This window comes from Accipiter gentilis, chromosome 3, assembly GCF_929443795.1.
Source record: "Accipiter gentilis chromosome 3, bAccGen1.1, whole genome shotgun sequence".
Lineage (NCBI taxonomy): Eukaryota > Metazoa > Chordata > Aves > Accipitriformes > Accipitridae > Astur > Astur gentilis.
In genome coordinates this window covers 24,041,045-24,065,055 of record NC_064882.1, presented here as the reverse complement: position 1 = coordinate 24,065,055, position 24,011 = coordinate 24,041,045, and the positions used below count along the sequence as shown (strand labels likewise).

Here is a 24,011-nt window from a genome sequence, read left to right as displayed (position 1 = left end):
CCTCTGCCCTGAGCAGCTGGGGTCCCAAGATCACAGAGCAAGCCAAGGAGTGCTTCTACACCTCAGGTAAGGTTAGCCCTCGCATACCTGAGGCCTTTGGACTTTCACAACTCTTTGTGGTACACAAACACAAGGCTGGTTGCCAGGGGAAGAAGAAAAAAAAAAAAGGAAAAAAAAAGGCAACGCTGAGATGGAAAACATAGCTGTGGTGTAACAGCTTACTCTAGAAATTACCTGAGAAAGCATTTAATGAATACAGCAAAAATTTACAGATAAACCCAGGTGGTAACACGATTCAGTGAAATTTAGTATCAGTGACATGTCGTATCTAGGAGACTCAGCAGGCAGACTCCGTAGTCCAGCCAAGATTCTCTCACACATCATATCTAAGTATTTAGCACTTATTTACCATGTTCTTTGGAGAACTTTTTTCCCCATGGGATGAAAAAATAGATTCTCAAATGTATACATTTAAAAACAATTTCTAATGCACTTCTTTTTAGCCCCTTCTCTCCTTTTAAGCTAAAGTAGGAAGTACCATTTTCTTCAAGTTTGTAAGTTCTTCTTGAACAAGCATTCTCTCTGAAACTGAAAGTAGTCATTTCTAGCGATGTGTTAAGAATGAATGATAACAAATTTGACAGTAGCACACCGCCTAATAAAATAAGAATCCCTGTCACTGCTGCCTTCCAAATTTTAAGTACTATAAAGCACTGCAAATCATCCCTTACTATTTATGAGGCCTGGATGGATGAGCAAAGAGCTCCTGGCTGAACTCAGATGAACAAACAAAGCATGGAAGAGCTGGAAGCAGGGGCAGGTGACCCAAGAAAAGCACAGAGCTTCTGTCCCAAAGTGCAGGGATGAGGTTAGAGAAACCAAGGCTGACGCCGATTTGAAGTTCGCGAGGGATGCAAAGGGCAACAGGAAAGGATTCTACAGGTACATAAACTGCAAAAGGGAGCCTATTGAAAACATGGGCCCGCTGCTGAATAGGGTAGGCGACCAGATGACAAATCACACAGAAGAGGCCAAGGTACTCAATGCTTTCTTTGTCTCAGTCTTTACTGGTAAGACTGACTTTCAGAAATCCCAGGCCCCTGAAACCAGAGGGAAGGTCTAGAGCAAGGAAGATCACCCTCAGCAGAGGAAGACCAGGTTAAGGAGCACTTAAATAAGTTAGATGTACATCAGTCCACGGAGCCTGACAAGTAGGACCCACGAGCGCTGAGGAATCTCACTGATGTCACTGTAAATCCAGTCTCAATTATCTCTGAAGAGTCATGATGACTGGGAGAGGTTCCCAAAGACTGGAAGAGCACACGTATCGATCCCATCTTCAAGAAGGGCAAGAAAGAAGATCTGGGGAGCTACAGGCTGGTCAACCTCACCTCAGTTCCTGGGAAGATAATGGAGAAAAACCTCCTGTACATTTACAAATATCTGATGGGAGAGAATGAAGAAAACTGAGATACTCTTCTCAGTGACATGGCAAGAGGCAATGAGCACGAATTAAAACCACACAAAATTCAATCTGAACACAAGAAAATGATTACACTGTGAGGGTGGGCAAACACTGGAAGAGGTTGCTCAGAGAGGTTCCATCCTTGGAGATATTCACAATCTGACAGGACACAGTCCTAGGCAACCTGCCATGCTTGAGCAGCAGTGTAATCAGACTAGATGATCTCAACAGGTTCCTTCCTACCTAGACGACTAGAATAAAGCTGCATCAGAGGAAGCTTAGATTGGCCATTAGGAAAAGGTTCTTCATTGAGAGGGTGGTCACTCACTGGAACAGGCTTCTCAGGGAAGTGGTCACAGCACCAAGACTGTCAGAGTTCAAAGAGCATCTGGACGACGCTTTTAGTCATATGGTTTACTTTTTGGTAGTCCTGCGAGGAGCAGGGAATTGGGACTGGTTGATCCTTACAAGTCCCTTCCAACCTGAGATACTGTATGATTCTATGATAATTCTGTGATTAGGTAGCAGATTTTGTTTCATTTTTAAGGTTAAAGTGATATTACTATTTTTTTGTAAAGAATTTAAAGCTTAGCCATGTGTGTTATGAGAATTAAGCCAGAGTCTGTTAACACAGTGGGTGTAACCATCAGTTTAGAAAGCTGATTATTAATGCTAGAGACTTTGCTGTGAGCAAAATAAGAACAGTTAAAATCCCAGTTCAATCTTTCTATAATTCTGCCTCCCAACAATCTGGAGAGTCCCAGGGAAAACAGTCCAAACAGGCCCAATTATTCATGAAGGTTCCAGTTTGATTATAAAGTTTAGAATGTGGAAGAATAGCTTTTCAGGTGCTGGAAGCTTTTTAATAAAAATCTTAACAATTTTAGAAAGCCTAGGCTTTTATTTTAAAGAACAGAAAGCAAGTCTCTTTTTCTTGTAAATATAATACCTCATAAAGGTCACTTAGTAGTGGTATCTGGGGTGGAAAAATACAGAACAAAACCATTTCATTTGGGTCTTTTCTATATTCCTCACAGCTTCAGTTTTAGACAAACCTACCTAGACAGCAGTTGCTACTGTGTTATTCAATCCATCAACAACCTTTCAGTTTCCTTTCTTTCCTTCCTCCCTATCTAATCAAAATGATTCCACTATCTCCTTCTCTACTCATGAAACTCCTCTCGTATCTCCCTAATTTTTCCAGAAGGTATTACAAATATTTAACCATCACAGCTTCCCAGAGTTGCTTGGAAAATGTTAATAGTGTAACCAGCTGTAACATGCATTATTTTGGTTCTAAAACCACAGAAAAGAATGTATTTAAAAGTCTATGCATTTTCACTGTCTTAGGCTTCAAAATTTTATTCTCTAATCTCAGTAAGGTCCTTTTCATGGTCCCCAGAATTAATAAGTTTTATTAAAGCTACTTCAACTCCGGCCTTGCAGAATGCTCTTAGGGATATCAAATCGGGGTGGGATGGGGTGGGGGGGTGGTTGTTGCCAGAAGGCAGATGTTTCCATTCTGCAAGATAGACACTAGAAATAAACTTTAAATTGTTTCCCAGTGACTTGGTCACTCCCCACTGGGCACCAAAAGGAGGAAATAGGCATTCTACCTTCTATATGCACATTCACAGTAGGTCATCATGGTCAGAAAGCTTCATGCCACTCTGACCCAGACAATAAGGGAATATGAGATAAAAGTAAGACTCTAGATAGCAATTCACAGAACATACAATTTCAACATCTATTTGCAAGACCTTGTCCTCTTAATGATGGCTTACAAGGTACCACAAAACTGCTGCTGGAAGGCGGAAGGCAACCAACAGACAAAGCATTATAGATTTTATTTTTTTTTTCTGCTGGCTTAGTTTCTAAAGCCCTATAAGCTCCAAAACCGCTCAAAGCTTCTCCTCCACTACTTTAGATTTCTGAAAAAAGCTTTTAAGCTCCTTGCATTTCCTTTTACCTTTCTTAATTCAACCACCTTGGTAGTGTTATGAAACTTACCAATTTTTGCTTTAATTAGGACTGTACAAAAATACCATTCAGACAGTGAAACATGCTCTCACTTTGCTGTTTCTTACCACTCTGAAGTTATTCAAAAGTTGTTACAGGTAAGACTGGAACTCAAGATGATAATAAGTGGCATAAGATCTCCCATTTTCTTATATTGTGTCCTGAAGATCAGTTTGACTGTTAGTATGTGTCTGAAGCTTCCCCAAATAATGTTTGTGGTTTGGGGGTCTAGAAATGGTCACAAAACAGGATGCGGCTAAAGATTCAGATGCTTTAAACTCAAAGGGATAGTGAAACTCTAATGAAGAGGAACCACGTATACCCAAAGCTTATGAAATAATAAAAGTATTAATATACACTTGAAGGTACTTAATATGCATGTTTAAAATTAAAAAAGGACATGTCGTCACTTTCACACTTGAAAACGTTGACCATTTACTTCTAGTACTATTTATTAAGTATAGTAAAAGCAGGTAACAACCTGTAAGTTATCCCAGTGCTCAGGCCAGAACGTAATTCCACAGTATGCTTTACACAGAACTGTTTTCCTTTATCAGTTTATGCCTCCTCTTTAATTTAATTTTATTTCCCTCAGCGCTGTAAAAAACACCGGTCACTATACAAACTCAGTAATTTACATTTAGAAATCTAGGTATAAAAACCTGTAAACAACAAAATAGTCTTTGTTAAAATTGTTTTCGTACCAGTTGATATTTCCCACTTACCTGAGTGTCTTTCCACCTGGTAATAAAGCTGTTCTCTATATCCATTTGTTTGACCTGGTCTTCATTTATCTGTTTAAAATGGATCATTTTTGATCAATTAATAAGTATAAGGGAGCTAGTATAAAAATTACAACATAAACTAGCAAACACTAATTTAATATAATAAACTAAGATAAATACAAATATAAATATAGAGCAATGCTTACATCTAAAATTAGTAAATAATTAATAATAATGCAACAATAATATTGTTACAATTAACCATAGTGTTAATCGCGTTCTTATAGAAGCAGCTATGCAAAATATTCTATCAGTCAGAAAAAGCACTTCATTGATGTGATTCGTTACTATAAACTTTACCAAATACATATCAGAAAAGAGAACTCCAAGAAAAACTGCCAAACAATGTTATAGTGGCACAGTAAACTCTAAACCAAAACAGCTAATACGAATTGCTGCTAGTAGTATCTTTTCTACCCAGTTGGATTTAATGTTCTTTCTAGGCCTAAGGAACCAAACACTTGCTCTAGTCTTTATTGTAACAACAGCTCAGAGACTAAGAACACAGAATTCTTCCATGCTTCAGTTCTGATCAGGCCCATAAAATCTGCATAGAAGTATTATTTTCAATAGTCATAATCTTAATGTTTTCTTAAAAATGGTATGCTGGTGTCAAGCAAGAACGTGCACCATTTTGGAAAACAGTAACTCACAGCAACCCTATAAATATAGTCTTTCCTACACAGATTAAGCTAGCTGCGAAATAAAATTTGAAGCAGACAAAAAACAATGTCCACTGAATTAAGAGTTCAAAACCGTGCAAATCCTCAGGCAGTGTAACTAATAGCAAGATCATCTTTAAAAAGACTTCTATATTTTAGCATGTCTAACAGCTGAGCAATTAGGACACTATATAAAGATACCTACATCAAAAAGTTGCACATAATTTTTAATTAGATCTTCAATTACATTGACTTCTTCACTAGTTTGGCCCTTAGTTTGAAATAAGCATGAGGAAAACACCATGGCTAGATTGTGAGGGTTCATATGATTGGTTTCAGAACACTTCTGCACCCTGTTGAAGGAAAAATAAACATATTTAGTAGGTTTCATTGTTCCTTTAATTGTCTGAGGCTCCTCTACAGAATATGCAGTGCATTTCAAAAAGAATAACTACATTAAATGCAATGAAAAAATCTAGTATTATTTTTTATATTTGTTTCTTTATATTCTTTACCTCACATCTCATTACGGAAATGAAAACTTATACTTTCTATCTGCATCTCAAGTGATATCAAAATTATTTAGAATAGAATAAAAATAGAATACTTCAGTTGGAAGGGACTTACAACAATCATCTAGTCCAACTGCCTGATCACTTAAGGGCTGACCAAAAGTTGAAGAATGTTATTAAGGGCATTGTCCAAATGCCTCTTAAGCACAGACAGGCTTGGGGCATCGACCACCTCTCTAGGAAGCCTGTTCCAGTATTTGGCTACCCTCTTGTTAAAGAAATGTTTCCTAATATCAAGTCAGAACCTCCCCAGATGCAGCTTTGAACCATTCCCACGTGTCCTATCACTGGATCCCAGGGAGAAGAGCTCAGCACCTCCTCTCTCCACTTCTCCTCCTCAGGACGATGTACAAAGCCATGAGGTCATCCCTCAGCCTCCTTTTCTCCAAACCAGACAAGCCCAAAGTCCTTAGCTACTCCCCATAGGACATTTCTCCCAGGCCTTTCACCAGCTTTGCTGCCCTCCTCTGGATGCATTCAAGGACCTTAACATCTTTCTTAAATTGTGGGGCCCAGAACTGCACGCAGTACTCGAGGTGAGGCTGCAACAACGCTAAGTACAGCTTTGCTATATTAAGTTACATAAGTATATCCTACAAACTTATGATCTAAGATTAAAAAAAAAAGTGGAAGGAAATTAGATCCTTCTTAGTTTCTACAGTTATGGTAAAGTTTTCGTATCAATTCTGTTGTTTACATCATGTATCCTCTTTTAGAATCAAACACTTCAAAGTATGACACAGAATTTTGGCTGTTACACACATGAATTCAAACTACTTTCAGAACAGATATAACAGCATATTAATATATCTGAATTGGATATGCTTAGAAACATCGTTAAACACAATACTTACTATAACCTTTATCCTAACAATGGTACCAATCAATTTAATAATCATATAAATAGTTTTTAAAGGACATCTGCTATGTACCTGGCTATGTAATGTAATTTCTGAACACAACATCCTGTACAGAAAAGGTTCTACACATTCTCTACTCACTACAATTCACCAGGAACATAATCTGACTTGTTCAATAGATAATATATATTTAACCATGACACTGCAGAATCATCCAAGTGTTGTGGTTTAACCCCAGCCAGCAATTAAGCACTATGCAGCTGCTCAATCACTCCCCCCACCCCCAGTGGGATGGGGAGAGAGAATCAGGGAAAAAAAGGAAAACTTGTGGGTTGAGATAAGAACAGTTTAATGGAACAGAAAGGAAGAAACTAATAATGATAATAATAACAGTAATAAAATGACAATAATAATAAAAGGATCGGAATATACAAAACAAGTGATGCACAATGCAACTGCTCACCACTGGCCGACTGATGCACAATTTCCTCCTGACCAGTGATCCATCCCTCCTGGCCAGCTCCCCCCAGTTTATATACGGGGCATGACATCACATGGTATGAAATACCCCGTTGGCCAGTTTGGGTCAGCTGCCCTGGCTGTGTCCCCTCCCAACTTCTTGTGCCCCTCCAGCCTTCTTGCTGGCTGGGCGTGAGAAGCTGAAAAATCCTTGACTTAGTCTGAACACTACTGAGCAACAACTGAAAACATCAGTGTGTTATCAACATTCTCCTCGTACTGAATCTAAGATATAACACTATACCAGCTACTAGAAAGAAAATTAACTCTATCCCAGCCGAAACCAGGACACCAACTCACACATTTTTTACACATTTGCTGCTGCTTATTTGATCTAGGAATAAGACATGACGTTTGCTGCTTAAACAAGTTTATATTTTGGATATTGTCTACCGCTACCTCAGCTGCAAAATGAAGCATTGATGAAAAACAGAAAGGGTAGCTAATTCTCGAAGTTATTAAGTGCAATACAGATTGTGGAGAAGGACATTTTCCCTGAAAAGTCTTTTAATTTCAAGAACCATTTGCAATTATCCTCTGGAAGACTAGCAGACAGGGGTAAAATGAGTTTGTATAAAGTATACCTCAAAAATTACCCTATTTGGACACATATACTGGCAGCCCTCTTGCTGTAAGGCTGTTCCATCCCATTAATATTTATGGATACCTACTGCTAAAAATACAACCAAAGAAAAAACACATTATAAATTAAAAGGAATCAAATATAATTAATCGCCACAACTAGGTAACCTTTTGATGCTTACTAGTTAATGAAACAAGCCACATTTCATCTATGGTAGAGTTATACTGAGAACACATTACAAGAATTTCTCTGCTACAGCGCATCATTTGCATTGACCTGTAAAGATGTTCAATTAAAGCAGCCAAAGTTGCCCTATTGACTGGTGGAAGCGTCCGAATAAAAGCTCCATACTTCCTCACACGTTCCTTTTCATTCTGTGTATCTGCCAGAAAATAATAATCATTGAGCGTTAATAACAATGCACACTAAAAATCAACAGCAGTTCTCATTAACTATATTGGCATCACCTAGTCATTTAAAATTACAATTTACCCAATCAACCTCTTCTTCATAAAGGCAATACTGACAACCTACTGTTAACAAAGTCTATTACTGTACGCTAGTTCAGGGAAATAGCATCAGGAATGATGAGGGACAGTTCTATATTCAAGCACCATTTGCTACAGTTTAAGACTAAATCCCAGGATAGCATTTTTTTTTTTTTCTCAAAGGTTGTTTAGTCTGTAGTTTGTGTGTGTACATGTGTGAGTGCATCCGTGTATACACATGTGCAAATGTACTTCTAAGAGTTCCCAGAGATGAGAAAGGAAAAGACCTTTCCATCTTTTTAATTTTTATTGGTAAAGTGTCTCAAGGCCCAAATTAGTTTAAAGATCCAAATATATAAAACTGGTAAGAGGAGAGCAAAGGGAAAGGAGTGGTGAATAAGGTGTACAAAGTTACATAGCTGGACGGTGGCAGAGCCAATGACAGGAATTCCAGTCTTCGGAATCGCAGTATGAGACAGTCACAGCTCTCTACCTTCAAGTTAAGCCTGCCTCCCTGTGCTGCATAGATACTACAGAGCATAATCCTGCTCAGGGCATGAGCAAAGTTAATGTAAATTTTATTTATTTAGCTTTTTCTTCTCAGTCTCTTGCTTCACTCAAGTTTCTGAAAAGAAAAAGCACGTAAGAACTCTCATCTCTTCTAGCTGATTGCTAGCACTCTCCATTAACTACTGCACTGTGTTATGATTTCGTTGGTAATTGGAAGAAAAAATAAACAAACAAAAAAACCAGTTTAAAGGTCTTCTACAAGATCTTCCTAAGTGTTTTAGTCTTCCCACAAGTACTTTCAGTGTCACTTAATTATAATAGGACAGGATTCTCTGCTGTAAAACTGAAGCAGAATTTTAGTCCCATGTACAAATCAGGAAGTTAAATCACTGTGACACCATTATGTAACACCTCTATTCACAAAAGAGCTAACTTAAATCTAAACTGCTACCGATACAACTTTTTTTGACTTATGATAAGATCAGATCAATCTTGTGGTAAGTGAATAAATTCTTAATATTCTTTCCTCTAGTTTGTTCAAATTGAGGTTAAAGTTCAAAAATGTGTAATATTGATACTTGAATTTCCCAAACTTCTAGTGGTTCACGTTAAAGCAACTTCTGTAAGTTTGAACTTAAGCAAAATTGGAGAGGAATATGCTTTTAATCTCTTTTTTACAAAACTCACCACACTAAACAAGCCTATATGATTTCAATGCATTAAGGCAGAAATTACTGTTCTGTCTTAGCTTTTCCTGTGCATCTCTTATTGCTATGCATCATCTGCAACTTTATAGCACAGTTTTAGATGGAAAGAGTTTGTTTCTTGCAGTCTGTAAATACTGCAATATAGAAACCAATAGAAACATAGCTGGTTTGTATGAACACTATAAAAACCATCACAATTTATGTAATGAGTAACTAATTTATTAGTAATCTCAAGGTTTTGTTTTCAACCATAGACACACGCATCCTCATGTTTTAAATACATAAGTTACAGTTTGGGTTGAAGTTACTTAATTTTTCTTTCAAATTAAATCAATATTTCTAAGGAAACAAAAAACAAGTTAACTGTTGGTAACAAGTTTACATTGTTAATATACATAACTTTGTGTGAATGTTCATAAAAGATATTTGAAGAATTTAAGCAGCAAGACTGCTATTTAACTATCATGCAGATGATAGCATTAATATTAGTTCAAAAGTGGCATAAACTTCTGCATATGGTCAAAAGAGAGTACACACTTTTTTCCTACTCTAACATTTGTCTATTTCTTGAATTCTGCCATCAATGCTTCAGTAAAATATTAATCATCACTTCTTACCTTGGCTGATCCAACTACAACACAGTGTAATACTGGTCTACTGTTACAAGGAAACATCACTATTTGTTATTATTATTTTGGTTCAATAAAGGCAATAAAATCATCTCTGAATAACATAAGTATATTGCAGCCAAGCTCTAAACATTTTTTCTTCCTCACTACAATTGTTTTGCCAATTATCAAATAACATAGGTTGACACAGGGCAAGTAATTAACAACCCCCTCAGATTTGATACTGAAAATGTACATACAACCTTTCTTGTATTAAGTGTTACTGAATACATTACCTAACGCAGAGATCCAGAAAGGGTAAAGTTCTTTAGTGAGAAGTGCATCATCTATCTGAGAAAGAAAACTCTTCAATACATCAGTCACATCTTCAAGCTGATGTTTTCCTGCTCTTAGTTTAACACTCCTTGCATCTTTTTTGAAGCTTTCCAGCAGTTCAACCACATTGGAAGAATCGCCATTCTTAAGGTAGATGTGCTTGCTACCTAAACCTAAGTTACAGAAATACAGGACAGAAAAATAAACAAATGTAAAATCAAGTATTCTTTTAAAATTTCCAAACGTTATTATATGAAAAGCATATCTGGCTGTCAAACATATCATATCTCCTACTAAAATCTCACTGACCTTTTGCACATACTCACTTTGTCAGGAAAAACACTGCAAAGCCTGCTTATACCCAGCCAGACCTCTTTGCAAAAATACACATCGTAATATTAAGCAAGCCTGGGATCACAATTTCAGGAATACTTTACAGGCAATTCAAATCCCCATATCTCTTCAGAACTTCGTAAAATAAGTTTCAGAAGGCACAGTAAAGGAAAAAAGTTCTGATGACTGCTATTGTATTACACATTAAAAAAAAGCTGCTTTCATAAGCAAAACTCCCACTATTTTATTACCCTACTGATCAGCTCAGCTTAGGAGTCAGTAAAGTATTCTATTCATCCAACCTGAAACATTTCACTCTTAAAAGCCTCGAGATTAGAAGGAAGTATTCCTTTTTTTCTGATTTTTCTCACATTCAGGAAGACATCAGGCAGCCACTATTCTTGTATTTAACAACTAACACCACCAAAGCCCAAAGCCAACTTAAAAGAAAATTCATAGTCTAAAACACAGTCAAGACTACCTCCAATTAATGCATATTAGAGTAGCCAAAATTTTTTTTTTTTTTTTTTTTTTTAAACTCCTGGAAGTTTGGCATAGATGTGCAGTCCTGTTTCTCTTTGCAGAGGTGTTTCCCACATTCCCCACATTTCTTGAATCGTATTTTATACAAAACCCTGCTTTTCTTCTGTACCTGTCAAATTAAGCACTCTGTCAAAACCTATGGAATCATGTCTTATGTTCTTGCAATTCACTTTTCCTGTAATGCCCACAAGCACTGCCTTCGTGTTGTTACTGTCAGGAACAGCTGTGAGACCCGATAGTGTCTGTTATCTGTAGAACACAACTGAAAACAGAACCTTTACCATAACACAAAAACCTGTATGCATACAGGTAATGCATACAAATAATTCCTTCAGCTTTCACATGAGTATTTAAACACCCAGTAACACTGATCTTGAAAAAAAATATATTTTTCAATAAAGATCTAACTTATTTAAAAGACAGCAGGAAATTGAATTTTAATTTAGAACACACACAAGCGATTGTTCTGAGTGGCAGACATAATTACCCTGCTTTAACAACATTTCAGTGCATGAAAGTGTAAACTATACTTAGAACAATTCCTATTGCTAATGATTAAAAAATACTTTAGCAAAAACATGTTTTTCCTCTTGTTTTTAGACAATAGTTGTAACCCAGACACAATTATTGACAATAATGCAGTGTTGCCATATTCAAAAGTTATTCACTTAAACTTCAGTCACTGAAATATAAATCAGGCTCTCTCATACTGACAGAGGTTACAGACACATTTTTGCTGAAGACAGATTTGTACAGGGTTGATATGCATTTAGCATTTCACAAGAAAACTGATGAATTTGCAGTAGTAAAAAGGGCAAAGACATCATCTGCATATGATGTAATGCTACAGAAAGTTACACTGGCAAAATTTACTTAAACAAGCAGTAATTGACTATAAGTCCTTAGGTTATTATGCTGAAAAACCAGCAGCCTTAAGACCAAACTCAGCTCCACAGTTAATATCAGTTTCCCAGAAGACGTGCTGACCAGTCCAGGCCATATTCTTTCCTAGTTCACATAGCTTATTTTCAGGGATGAAGTGTTCTGCACCAAGGCACTGGAACCCAAGGCTGAGCTACATCAGGCAAACAAGTCAGTTTCTAAACTAGGAAGGTGTCTATAAAGGGCATCTATCAAGTTGTATTTCCCAAAACTGCCCATTCTCAGATGTGTGGCAGTGTACTTCACCATCACATCAAAGAGCGGTGAGGCTAACAAGGGGTATGGGTTTACTTTAGATAATATATAAACTCATTCAATAAGATCTGATGGTGTGGGGCCTTATGTATTATACAAATGATCTTAATTTGAATAAAATCCACTGTACTTACCATACTGTGTAACAAATGCTATACAGCTGTTCACTATTATAGGAACATCATTTTTGCTGAGCTGCTGATCTTGTAATGCATTACCATCTGTACCTGCTGCTTTTTCAATTGCAGTATACCAGACCATGAAATCCAGCTTCGTATGGCCATGGATGTACAGAGTTCTGAAAAGTATAAAAATATTTTGAATGCAGGAAAGGAATAGAAAACTGATGTTACTGTACTATAGCAACACAGCAGATGTCCATGAAAAATAAGAAATACTTAGAATAAAACATCAGGGCACCTTCCACCCCATAAAGCTGTGGTGGTGGCCTACTGTTACGGCATCTTGGTTTTTTCCAACTACATTTGTACTAGCAGTGTCACAATAAATGAAAGGAGATCCACAAACACTTTCACAGGCCTTTGAAAGGACCTGACCAACATTTTAATTACTCTTCTTCAATCTTGCTCCCACACTGTTGCATTCATAAGGCCAACTAATTATTTTCCAAAAAATTATTAACTTTGCCTAGTCAAAAGTCTCTAGAGCAGTCACCTAAGAAAGCTAGACAAGTCAGAGAAACAATTTCAGCATATGCTACAACACCATAAAAGAGAAGGGAGAAAAGGAAATTAAACCAGTACCAGACACAATTCAGAATTCAGTCAATTTACTGTGGAAGTGGCTTAGAGAGCTCATCTCAAACCACAGTACTTTTGGCAGAGAGCAAGCACACGCAGGATACATTTAAATCACTAAAACATACAACAATGTACAAATAAGAAGTTTAAGCATTCCTTCAAATTTTAACACTTTCAGCCAAACTTAAAGGTTTTTTTCCTATTGGGAAACGATTTGTTGATCACCATGAACCTGGAAGGTGGCATTAAGCAGACTCAAAGCACAGCAGAAGTGCTACAGAATTTCATGAGGTAAGAGACAGCTCTGCAGATCTAGCTTCTGCTTTTCATGCCAATGTCATCATCTCTTCCACACAGTTTTCAAGAGACAATAGTAACAGGTTATAACAAATACATGTATTACTCACTGAACAAATTACCAAAATATAAAGTTTTATTAAATGCAAGGCTTAATACTAAGCATACAAACACAGGCAAAGTGTACTGATTTCCCACGTACCACAAAACTGAGCAACTTAATGTCAAGAATATTTCTAAGCTTATAGAAGTACTCATGTCTGAAAGAATTTTTACTGTAATGTTTACAAAGATTTAGCTATCATGCAGATTGACTACTTTGCAGACTCTGAAGTGAAATGCATTCCTACAATATAAATTCAGCACCTTCTACAGTATGTTTATACATGTGCTACTTCCTCCATTTCAAAAAATTAATAAATGGCACACACTTCATAACAAATAGCAATAGTGACCATATGGTGAATACCGGCACAGTTTTTGCTCTGCTAAGTGTGAAGCACATACAGTCCACACCCAAAAAATTAATAATTTAAGTACTCAAACCAACAAGAAGGCCCGCCAGTGTAGATTTCTGCCTTAGTGAATTGAGGCAACTGAATTGGCACAAATGACTGTAGCAGTCAAAGATCACTTAGTCTCAACATAGGAAGGAAGTTACCGTTAAGCTTTTCAACTCTCTCACGGACTACCATCACATCCTTCTGCACCAATAGTCAGACAAACAGCATACGTGAGCACACTTCATCCACAACAGTGCAATGCTTACCTTTACCCCATCTTGCAAAGTCCACTAGCTTTAGCTATGTCTGTATGCTTTGTTGCACAACTCTTGCATTGGGAAAGCAGTGATAATAAGTGATTCTGGGTAAGGTTTGTGGGGAGGAAGGGTGAGAAAGACGTCAGCACAACTCAGTGCCCTCCAGCAACTTTCAAGTGATTCTAATAATCTATGTGTCTGAAAACAGAGGTACCAAGAAGCTATGCATTGCTATGAAATTGTGCTGGAATAATCAAACTGCAACTAAAGCATGGAAATTCCACTAATAATTACAGATATATAACAAAGGTCAGCAACACTTCAAAGGATATTTAGGGTCTTATATCCAGCACTTCATACTGGAAGCACAAGTCCTTTCACTCATCTGAGTCTTAGATTATTTCTGGATTCTAGAATTTTGTGCTCGTAACTGCATTTTACAAGAAATCTTACTACTATCATCAAAGGGTTAAGAAGAAAGCATTGTGATTAATGAACCATCAGCATAAATAAATTGTGCCAGTATGCAGGGAAGGTTTACTATCTATAATAAGAAAGAGCCAACTACAAAAGAAGTGTAACAGAGAAAAAAAAAAAGCACCATCTGGATTACATTATGGTCTGAAAACATTCACTGACACCTAAGAGAGTGCTTAAATTATTACAGAAAAAAAGAAACATTTGAAACTGAATTGTCTGCACAACTGTTTTTCCTTAAATTATGGCATTAGAGATTTTACATTACCTTATATATAGAAGATGTATTTTATATATAGAAGATGTATTTTAAAAGTACTGTATACAGCTGTTTTCAGACACCTTTCCTCTCTTCAATGTACAGATTTCTCTGTTGACCTCTTTTGAGCTACATAGGAATAGCTTCTTCACCTATCTACTATGCAACTTCTATCTGGATGGCAACAAGAGATCGAGTATCACCAGTCACTTCATGAATTTTACAAATAGCAGAGATAAAGGGGGAAAAAAACCCGCAAACTGAATATGGAGCAAAGCAGAGGACATCTCTGTGTGACAAAGGGAACTATCAGACACAGAAATTTGGAAAATGGTTTGCCACTTCTAGCAAGAAGTCAAGAAGCATCTTGACTATGAAAGCGGAACATAAGACAACGTGAATGACCACCTGATTATGGCATAAAGAAACAGTGTTGTGAAAGTCAGGATTTCCAGCTGGGTTGGAGATAGTTGGGACAATATATTCCAACAGAGATCAGAGTGCAATAAAATTTCAATAGGTGCTATAAAAGGGAGTGTGTTCCTCTCCAATTTAGTTTATCAAAGATAACCAAAGACAAACACTAAACATCTTTGAGATCTGAAAAAAATAGTCTAGAATTATAAAAAGTCTAGGATTATTGTAAAAATTTAGGAAGTGCACTGAGCTTCAAAAACAGCAACAATCTTCAAAAGAGAAAGTCTTGTTGCTTTGAAAATGTTTTAGCCTGGTTCAGCCTCTCATAATATGCTATTACTTTGCAATATATAACATGATAACCACTTTGTATTTCTGAGCTGGTAGTCTTCATTCACTGAACATGTCAGATAGAGAATAAATGAACAGCAATGTGCTAAGTAAAAAACAGGGTAGAGGAAGAAGGGGGGAAAAAGGGGGAGAACTGGATTGTATTCATACCTACAACACTTCAGAAAAATCTCACAGGCCTTTAGGTAGTATTCTCTCTGAATTCCTGTATTTTATACAGGCTGCAAAGCGTTATGCACCTTGCATCCCAAAAATCAATGTAAACTCTTCCTCTCAGTAATTATGGATCAGACGAATGTTAAATTTATGTACCCCAAGAATTTAACATACACATAAATTTACTAAGTATTTTTAAAAAGTCCAGAATTCATAGATTTGTTACGTAATTATTTCAGCAGTAAGAGTTGAAGTTTTTATAGTTCTGAAACTGTTTACTTGTGTATGCAATAAGTCTTAAGTGAGAAGTCCATTTGTAACAACTTAAGAAATTCTTTCACCTAGAGTAGCCATATGAAAAAGTGTCAAAAAAAAGGTATATGATACATGTAATGTATGATTTTCCCTAATTAATCAACCCAATGACTGAGACTTGAGAAAAAGGTGTATTTGTAAGTAATGGGAAGCTAGTTTGAAGTCAGTAACAAAACCAACAGAACAGTATGAGTTTCAGTAGGAAAATACTCAAGGTATTTTCATCGTTTCTTCTAATAAAATTTAGCAAGATGCTGTAAGACATCAATCACATTTATTTCTTTATGCAGAAGAGGGGGGCATTGTTTGTTTTGGGGTTTTTTTTCCAACTTAATTCTGGAAAAATCTTTCTTATTTTGTTTCATTCTTGCAATACTGTTTTTTTCAGATTTTATCATTTAATCTGTGTTTAAGTGTCTAACAAATTAACATGAAAGTTGTCAATAGATCAGTATATAGGGTCCCTTCCAAGTGATCAATCTGTACCAAAGTTGGCATTAGACAAGCACTGCTATAAAATAACACACAAAATAGGAAAACCTAGAAAGTATGGTATCTCATTTAGTTGCTGCTGATGACATCTCAAGGGTATTAATTAATTTATCTAGGGTTTGGAGGGGCAGAAGGAGGATTGCTGGTTTTTTTTCCATTTACAATAATTGAGTCTCAAGATAAAGGTGATTTTATACTTAATCATTTTCCCCATTCACACATTAAACTTCTTATCACTGCAAGATGCAGTAACATGCAACTGGCTGAACACCTGGATACTTTTGGAGTAATATCCTAAGCAAGAATCACTATGCCAAAGCTTATACACCCATATGGCTTTTAATGGTTAAGATAATGTGAATACCATGCATTTAAATTCCTTATGGCAGACTTCAGTGAAGAAAAACTAAATATATTCATGGCCACCATAAATCAGACAGTGCCCCTGTTGAAATTATTTTCAAATAATTCAGAATTTCCATTAAAATATTAAAGCAGTTCAGGGAAAACTTACCCTCACTTGACAGAAATATTATAATGAAAGAAATAATAAAAGCTGACTTGGAGCTAGAAGTTTTGCTTAGCACTGGTATCTATGAAATTAGCTGCACAGCTTGATTCATCTATTGGACTGCACCTTGAATAGGATACCTCTGGTTCCCTGTTGGTCTATGCCGCTTACTTAATGCTGAATCTTTCAATATTCTTCTTTGAAAAAAACTCAACAGGATAAAGTGTTTGTTTCTGATCTACATCACTTTACTGAATTCCCGAACAGTATCTTAGGAAGTGTTAAAATTTAGAACACACAAGTTACAATGAGTTTCTCCAAGTTTCTCCAAATCTGAATAGATGTCAAAGGTATCTGTGGGGTTTTTTTGTTTCCCCCAACAAAGAGAAAAACAATCGTCCTTTATTAACCTATTATTGGTTGTTCAGAAGACTGTGTAAACACTGCATCACTTCTTACATAGACGTTTGCCCAATAATCTATCCCCGAAATAAAAAAAATAAAACCAAACTATTACAAAATAAGAATTATTTTCATCTTTAAATTTGTACCCCTATTATGAGGCAGAAATATCCTACCTCACTTCAGGTTTCAACCTCCCATACCACTATATTTGACGGAGTCATCTCATCAGAACATTACCTACTTGGAAGCAGATATGTTGGCTTCACAAGTATGTTTTTTTCTAACTAGTATGTTGTTAACTGAGATCAGACATTACGATAAGACTAACCAGGGGACTCATACATACCCTCTCAATCCTGACCTACACAGATGGAGACAGAATTCTGGGACATAAGAGTGATTAAAAAATTGAGAAGTGGTAAATGCTCCAAAGAGGTACTCTTTCTTTACAGGGTAAAAGAAGTTAGGTCCTTTTGAAGAAACCATTATTGGCAGACTAATCTGACTGGGAATAATTTTCTCAGTGGGAAAACTGCTTTTAATTAAGCAGTGCTTGTTAGCATTTCCTGACACAGACATAAAATGTAATTAATACACAAAGACTTTCCCTCCTTTAAAAAGTCTGCAAATTTACTCTCTCTAGCAACCACAAGTGAAAAAGCTCTATGACTGATCAGCAAGAATTCTAAGACATCAATATAAAAGCAGATCAAAGCTTTATTCAGATGGGAACATTACCTTCCTTTTTCAACGAGCAGCAGGACATCTATTTTCTCTCCATTTTGCATCACAGTACTGATTGCTGAAAACAAAATACATACACAGTCATATGATCTACACAGACACATATATATAGACAAACACATGCATACACATATAGATGTGTTTTTTCAAAATGTTCTTCAGTGACAAAAGGAACATGGAATTCTTAAACATTATAAATAATGCTGCTGACAATAGAAACAGTACTCCACAAAACACCACAATACACTCACATTTACAAGAAAAAATAATACAGAAAATTATAAAGAAAGGTTAAACACGTACTTTAAGTGTGAAAACATGCTACAGTGCTTTATTATATTAAAATTAAACTTGTAAATACAAGTTTTAGAAGACAAAGATTCAGAAGTAAGCTGGAATTTTTAATCCATTAATCTACTTGTACCCTAATGGCTGCAGATATTTACAATAACATAATGTTATGTTATACTGTGAAGATCACTGCCACCCTTCTTTATGTTGCATTATGCTATTCCTGCTAAAAAAAGCACCCTGCAAAACACCTACATTTTACATAATACAGAAAATACATCTGGATAGTTTCCAGTAACAGTGCTTATAAAACTATATTGTACACTATACTATGAACAGTAAATTAAATGTAACCTGTTTACTAATTTAAAATTCTGAAAAGTTAATTCTTTCAAAGTTTAGGTCTTATATATAATCCACATCTTATCTCAACTAATTCCCAGAGACAGTAAAGCCCTGAATATCAATGAAGCTCAATAAACCTATTCTGATGCATATTATATGATTTTTTCGTATCACACATAATCCTGGCCTCTTTTGCATTTACTGAGTCAAATATCAAGAAGATAAGTGACCATACTTCCACTCATGATTCATTATTCGGCAAGTTTCAGTTATACAATTCAGCCTTAATAGTGGAACAGATTTATTTAGGGGAAACCAGAAATCAAAGAAAAGATAGGAGTATGGATATATAATATTTCCAAGAAATACAACTCTGTTATACAACTAATATTTAAAAATCAAAACCCAAGCGAAAACTATTTTCAACCAAAAGCTAAAAGTGTGTTTCATTTCTATGCTTGAGATACACACAGTTTTTGGATGCTTATATGATTAGGGTAGGAGAAATTACAGTTGCATTATAAAAATTAATATCAGAACAGTTCTCCTACTGCCTAACCTTTTAATTTTGAATCAAGATCAAAAAGTATTTACAACTTAAAACATAGCTAAAGGCATAAAAATATTCCTGATTAAAAAACACCTTCATGGTGTTATTCACAGCAAATGTAAGGTGGCAGTAAATAAACAGTAGAAAGCCCAATGGCATTTAGGCAAGTTCCTGCAAAACAGTCTACAATCTGACAGCATTTACAAAGGGGATCATCAATAAAGACATAAACTATCTTCTCTATGTTACTTTAACAGAAAATCTCATATTATTTTTACCTTCCTACATAACATAGTGCCCTGTTCAATATAAAACCAAGTAGGGCAGATATGCTTAAAGAGAATTCAGAGCATAATTACAGACAATGATATAAAATTGGTCATAGAAGACCATTTGTATAAATTTCTTATATTGAGCAAAGAATATTTTTAGTATCAGAAAAAAAGAAAAGTCTATTAGTCTGTGAAATAGTTTTCCAAGAGAATTATAATTTGTCTAGTACGTTCAGTATTTTAAAAGTAGGCCTGTCAATCACCTCAAGAATACAGTTCTGCAGCGAGTATTTCTGCCCTGTCAAAAATATGAGACAATAATCCCAAAAGGTTATATATTATTATTCAATTCAATACTCTTGTAAAAAAGACAGCGTTGCAACTGGAACAAAAATTTTCTTCATTCTTTATGAAGCTGTGAAAAATCTCTCTAACGTGTGACACTAAGTAGGGAAAAAAATCCAAGACAGAACTTTACCAACTCCATATATAGATGAGAATTGGAAGAGCATCTGGCTCATGCAAAGTAATGGTTACTGAGCTCCCTAATGTTTATGACTTTAAAATGCAACAGAAATGTCCTTAACAGTGAATTAATTACGTAGACTATTTCCTGAATTCTAGATGTTAAGCAAAATTCTTACTTAGTTCTTGCAACCTCCTTAGATATATGGAGTCTTCTTCAGCATTCTCCGTTTCAAGACAAAAATAAAGGCTTGACTTCTCTATAGCAAACCAGCCTTTTCTCCACTGATCCAGGTTATGGCAATCTTTGTAGTACAGCTGGCCGATCAGGTCACAGTCTCTCTCTAATAAGCATTCAGCCACAGGAGGAACAAAATGCTACCAAAGAAAATGGGGTGAGTCAGATGAAGAAAAAAAACCCTCTTCCCCTAAAAAAAAAACAAATCAAGATATTGCAAATCTATAAGATTCAAGGATGAAAGCCACAGTTTAAAAAAAAAAACTTTCAGATTTATCATTCATAAACCCATATATACACTAAATTTAAATTATAAAATCAAGTATAACATTTTTTCCATTCATACTCTACAATTCAACCATTTTTGCTTTTTAAACTACAATTGATTTAATTAGTAATGGGACTATTAGCATTTGCTACTGTATAAAATACAGTACTGCTTTATGAATTCTGTTTCAGCAAATAAAGGAATAGAATTGCAACCATAAACAACTTGGCTGAAATAAATTCATATAGCGTATGTCTTTATACTAGAGCACCTTTAATATCTTCTTAAGGTCGGCATTAAAATGTTGCTTCAATTCTTTTTCCATTTTATTTTATTATCTTGTTTCAAACATTAAATCACAGAAGTTATTTCTTCCTGCTGCACAAGAAACCTTTACACACACGATAGATCAGTATTCATCAAGAATGGCTTCTCAGAGGATTTTAAGCTAACAATGACACTTTATTCTTTGTGCAAAGGCTCCTGGCCTAACTGGAAAAGATAATTATCAGTATTACCTTAGCTATTGCCCAAGTCCATTTTCTTTGTGAATATGCAGTTTCAGCTCCAAATAGAAAAACACGTTCTGACATTAAGTAGATTTCAAAGGTAAAGATGTCCCTAAAGCAAGCAGGAGGAAAAAGGCAGCTGTATTTAGTCTTCATAACAGTAGACACACAAGAGTCCCATTTATCTTTTTTTTTTTTTTTTTTCATTATTTGATACCTATGGAATGGAATCCATCTGCATTTCTCCTCCAATCTTAAAAGTACAACCCAGCTAACAACAGAGTATTTTATAACACTACACGATCAAAGTGCTTTTCAGGTCAATAATAAGTGTTTAGAGGCTACTGTATAATCGTTTTTTCAGTAATTCTGAAATTAATGAAAATGTTTACATATAGTCATTAAAATTCACAGAAAATTTTTGCTTTTGCAAGTTCATGTGATTTCAGCAAGTATATTTTTATGATGCATTCAAAACATTTTGTTAAGGTTTAATATAAGCAGATCAACTCATTGAATGGGAAGTTGTAAGCTACCACAGAATCATAGAAATGTTGGTTCAAAGGGACTTTTAGATGTCACTTGGTCTAATCTGCTCAAAGCGGGACTATCACTAACCATAGAACAGCAATAAAAAGCCTTGAAAACCTTCAAGGATGGACACTACTATCTCCCAGCAACCTCTTCCTGTTCCCCACCACCCACCTTTCTAATGAAGAGGCTTTTCCTATCATCCAGCCTGAACCTCCTAAGGTGAAATGTGTGGTCACTGCCACTTGTAATGCCTACCACCACCAAGAAGAGTTTGGTTCTGTTGTGTTTATGACTATGCTTTGAATTTGCTGTAGCTCAAGAAGTTCTTAAAGGTTTTGGGGGGATGTTTATTGGTTTTTTTCTTTTAAAAAAGTATATCATTATTTAAACAGATGGATCCTGTTTTCCCATTTTTAACTGACAAATAATAAGGATAGTAAAAGAAGAAAAATCGAACCAGCTGAAATTGGTGTAGAATTCAAGAAATAAATGTCTTGCTGGACTTAGGGTCAGTCTTTAACTTATAAAATATGGTTCACCAATTTATAGTATGATTTCGTTTGTGCTCTCTCCCTAGAATCCAAATAGATGGAGTATGCTTTTTTCCTTTCAGTGCTGAAGACTGAGATTTGTCTACATCTGGAGAACTGAACATGAGTCAGTTCTCTCATTTTCAATAACCACTTTGAAAATCATATGTAAATACTTAATTCTGACTAATAGACTAGACATTTTATGGACTGATTATTTCACTACACGAAATATCAAATTTAGGAAAGTTTCTCATAAAACTACCCAATTACAGGTAAAGTACAGCAGGAAGTTACTCATTCCCTGAAAGTGAAATATTCAGCCAACATGTTTTTAATTTAGGTATTAGCCTGAAGTGGAACCATTTGAAGCTGTAGCAAGCAATAGGTTAGATTCAATGACAGAAGAAGAAAGTGGTATTCTTCTTTTTTCTGGATACCACAAAGCTATGCTACTGCAGAACAGCAAAGGCCATCTCCACTGTATTTTACAGCATGTCGAGGCATCGCCATGTTTCAGGCTATCTCCCCTCTGAACGCCCTTTATCTCTATAGTAGCTAAAGGACTCTCTTCCCATTATCTTTTCCAGAAGCTTACTGAATAGACTGTTTTCTTTGCAGACACATTTGCTTTGTAATTACAAGCATTACAGTAGTATACTGTAGAAAGATCTTCTTATTTTACATACACACACATAAAGAAATTTGAAAGAAAGTGTTATGGAGTTTGTTAGACAGATCCAAAGCATAAACAAAAATGTTGCCCTAAAGAAATCAAGTATCACTGGGATGCAACTTGGATTTAGGTGAATCTCCACGTCATGTTTTTAATGCACAAATGGAATGTGAGAGAGTTATAAAAAAAAAAACCAAGACCACAAAAAAGTTATCTTCAAACTAACACAATGTTCAACAGTTACACTGCTGTCCTCAGCTGCAGAACAAAGAATGGGTTTCAAAGACCAATAGATCTGTGACCAAAACCAAAAGCATTGTGGCAAACTCTAACCTGCTGCATTATTATCACTAAGAAACAAAGCAAGCATTTTGGCTTGAGGCAGAGGTCAATCCCAGAAAGAAAAATGAGTATTAAGTGTTCAATTTATCATCATGTAACCTTTTAAGCACTGAGAATATGCATTACAGTTCTAATAAGAAACAGATGTATGTAATTTATGCTGCCCTTTTAAATTACCCTAACATTTTCATTATATCACTGTGGAAAAAAAAATAATTAAAAAACCCCCAAATACCACTTTGCACTTATTTCTTGAAGTCAACATAAAACAACTCAGCTTTTTTTCTAAATTGCATGTTCAAAATTCAGGAACAAATGAGCAATTCTGAAAACCCAGAATAAAATCTTTGAAATACCTGAGGTTTTTTTATTGAAATATTAGTATAAGAACCTACCCTCTATTTAAAAAGGAGCCTGACTTGTGCAGTACAAGACAGATAACTTCATTGACGTCAATCATACCATTAGGAGTGGTAGTTTTATCATTTTCATAGTAGCTCAGAAAGCCACTTTCCAAAGTGCACCATCTTTTGTTGCAATCTGCAATTAAAGAAGTAAGAGAACAGTCAGTTGGCATAATAATAAAAATTACCTCTTCCTATAGAAGTTGCCTCACAGGATGCATAGCTCTGTTGTAACAGTAATACAATTATGATGCAACCTCAGTCTCATTGACTTCAGTGGGCCAGGAATTCAATGTCCATCCTGATACTACTTAACCTACAGAAACTCTAGCACATGGTAATTTAAGAATAGAACACTTATTTTTACTGCATGAGTATATTAAATGGCTTCATAAGTTAACTTTACCATTGTATAGGGCTCTTACTTCACCTGCTGGGGAACTTGATGGAGGAAA

At 35.6% G+C, this 24,011-nt stretch overlaps 1 protein-coding gene across 1 annotated transcript in view; it reads right to left on the bottom strand.

Moving 5' to 3' along the window:
* The window catches only part of ARAP2 (ArfGAP with RhoGAP domain, ankyrin repeat and PH domain 2), a 126,454-nt gene that overhangs the window by 37,067 nt on the left and 65,376 nt on the right, over positions 1–24,011 (bottom strand). Inside the window, exons 15-23 of the mRNA XM_049831967.1 lie at positions 23,548–23,692; positions 21,080–21,182; positions 20,235–20,433; positions 18,127–18,190; positions 12,322–12,485; positions 10,075–10,287; positions 7,742–7,847; positions 5,137–5,284; positions 4,210–4,278 (exon numbers count right to left, since the gene is read on the bottom strand). Coding sequence (XP_049687924.1) covers positions 4,210–4,278; positions 5,137–5,284; positions 7,742–7,847; positions 10,075–10,287; positions 12,322–12,485; positions 18,127–18,190; positions 20,235–20,433; positions 21,080–21,182; positions 23,548–23,692 — 1,211 coding nt within the window. The remainder of the gene's footprint in view (positions 1–4,209; positions 4,279–5,136; positions 5,285–7,741; positions 7,848–10,074; positions 10,288–12,321; positions 12,486–18,126; positions 18,191–20,234; positions 20,434–21,079; positions 21,183–23,547; positions 23,693–24,011) is intronic.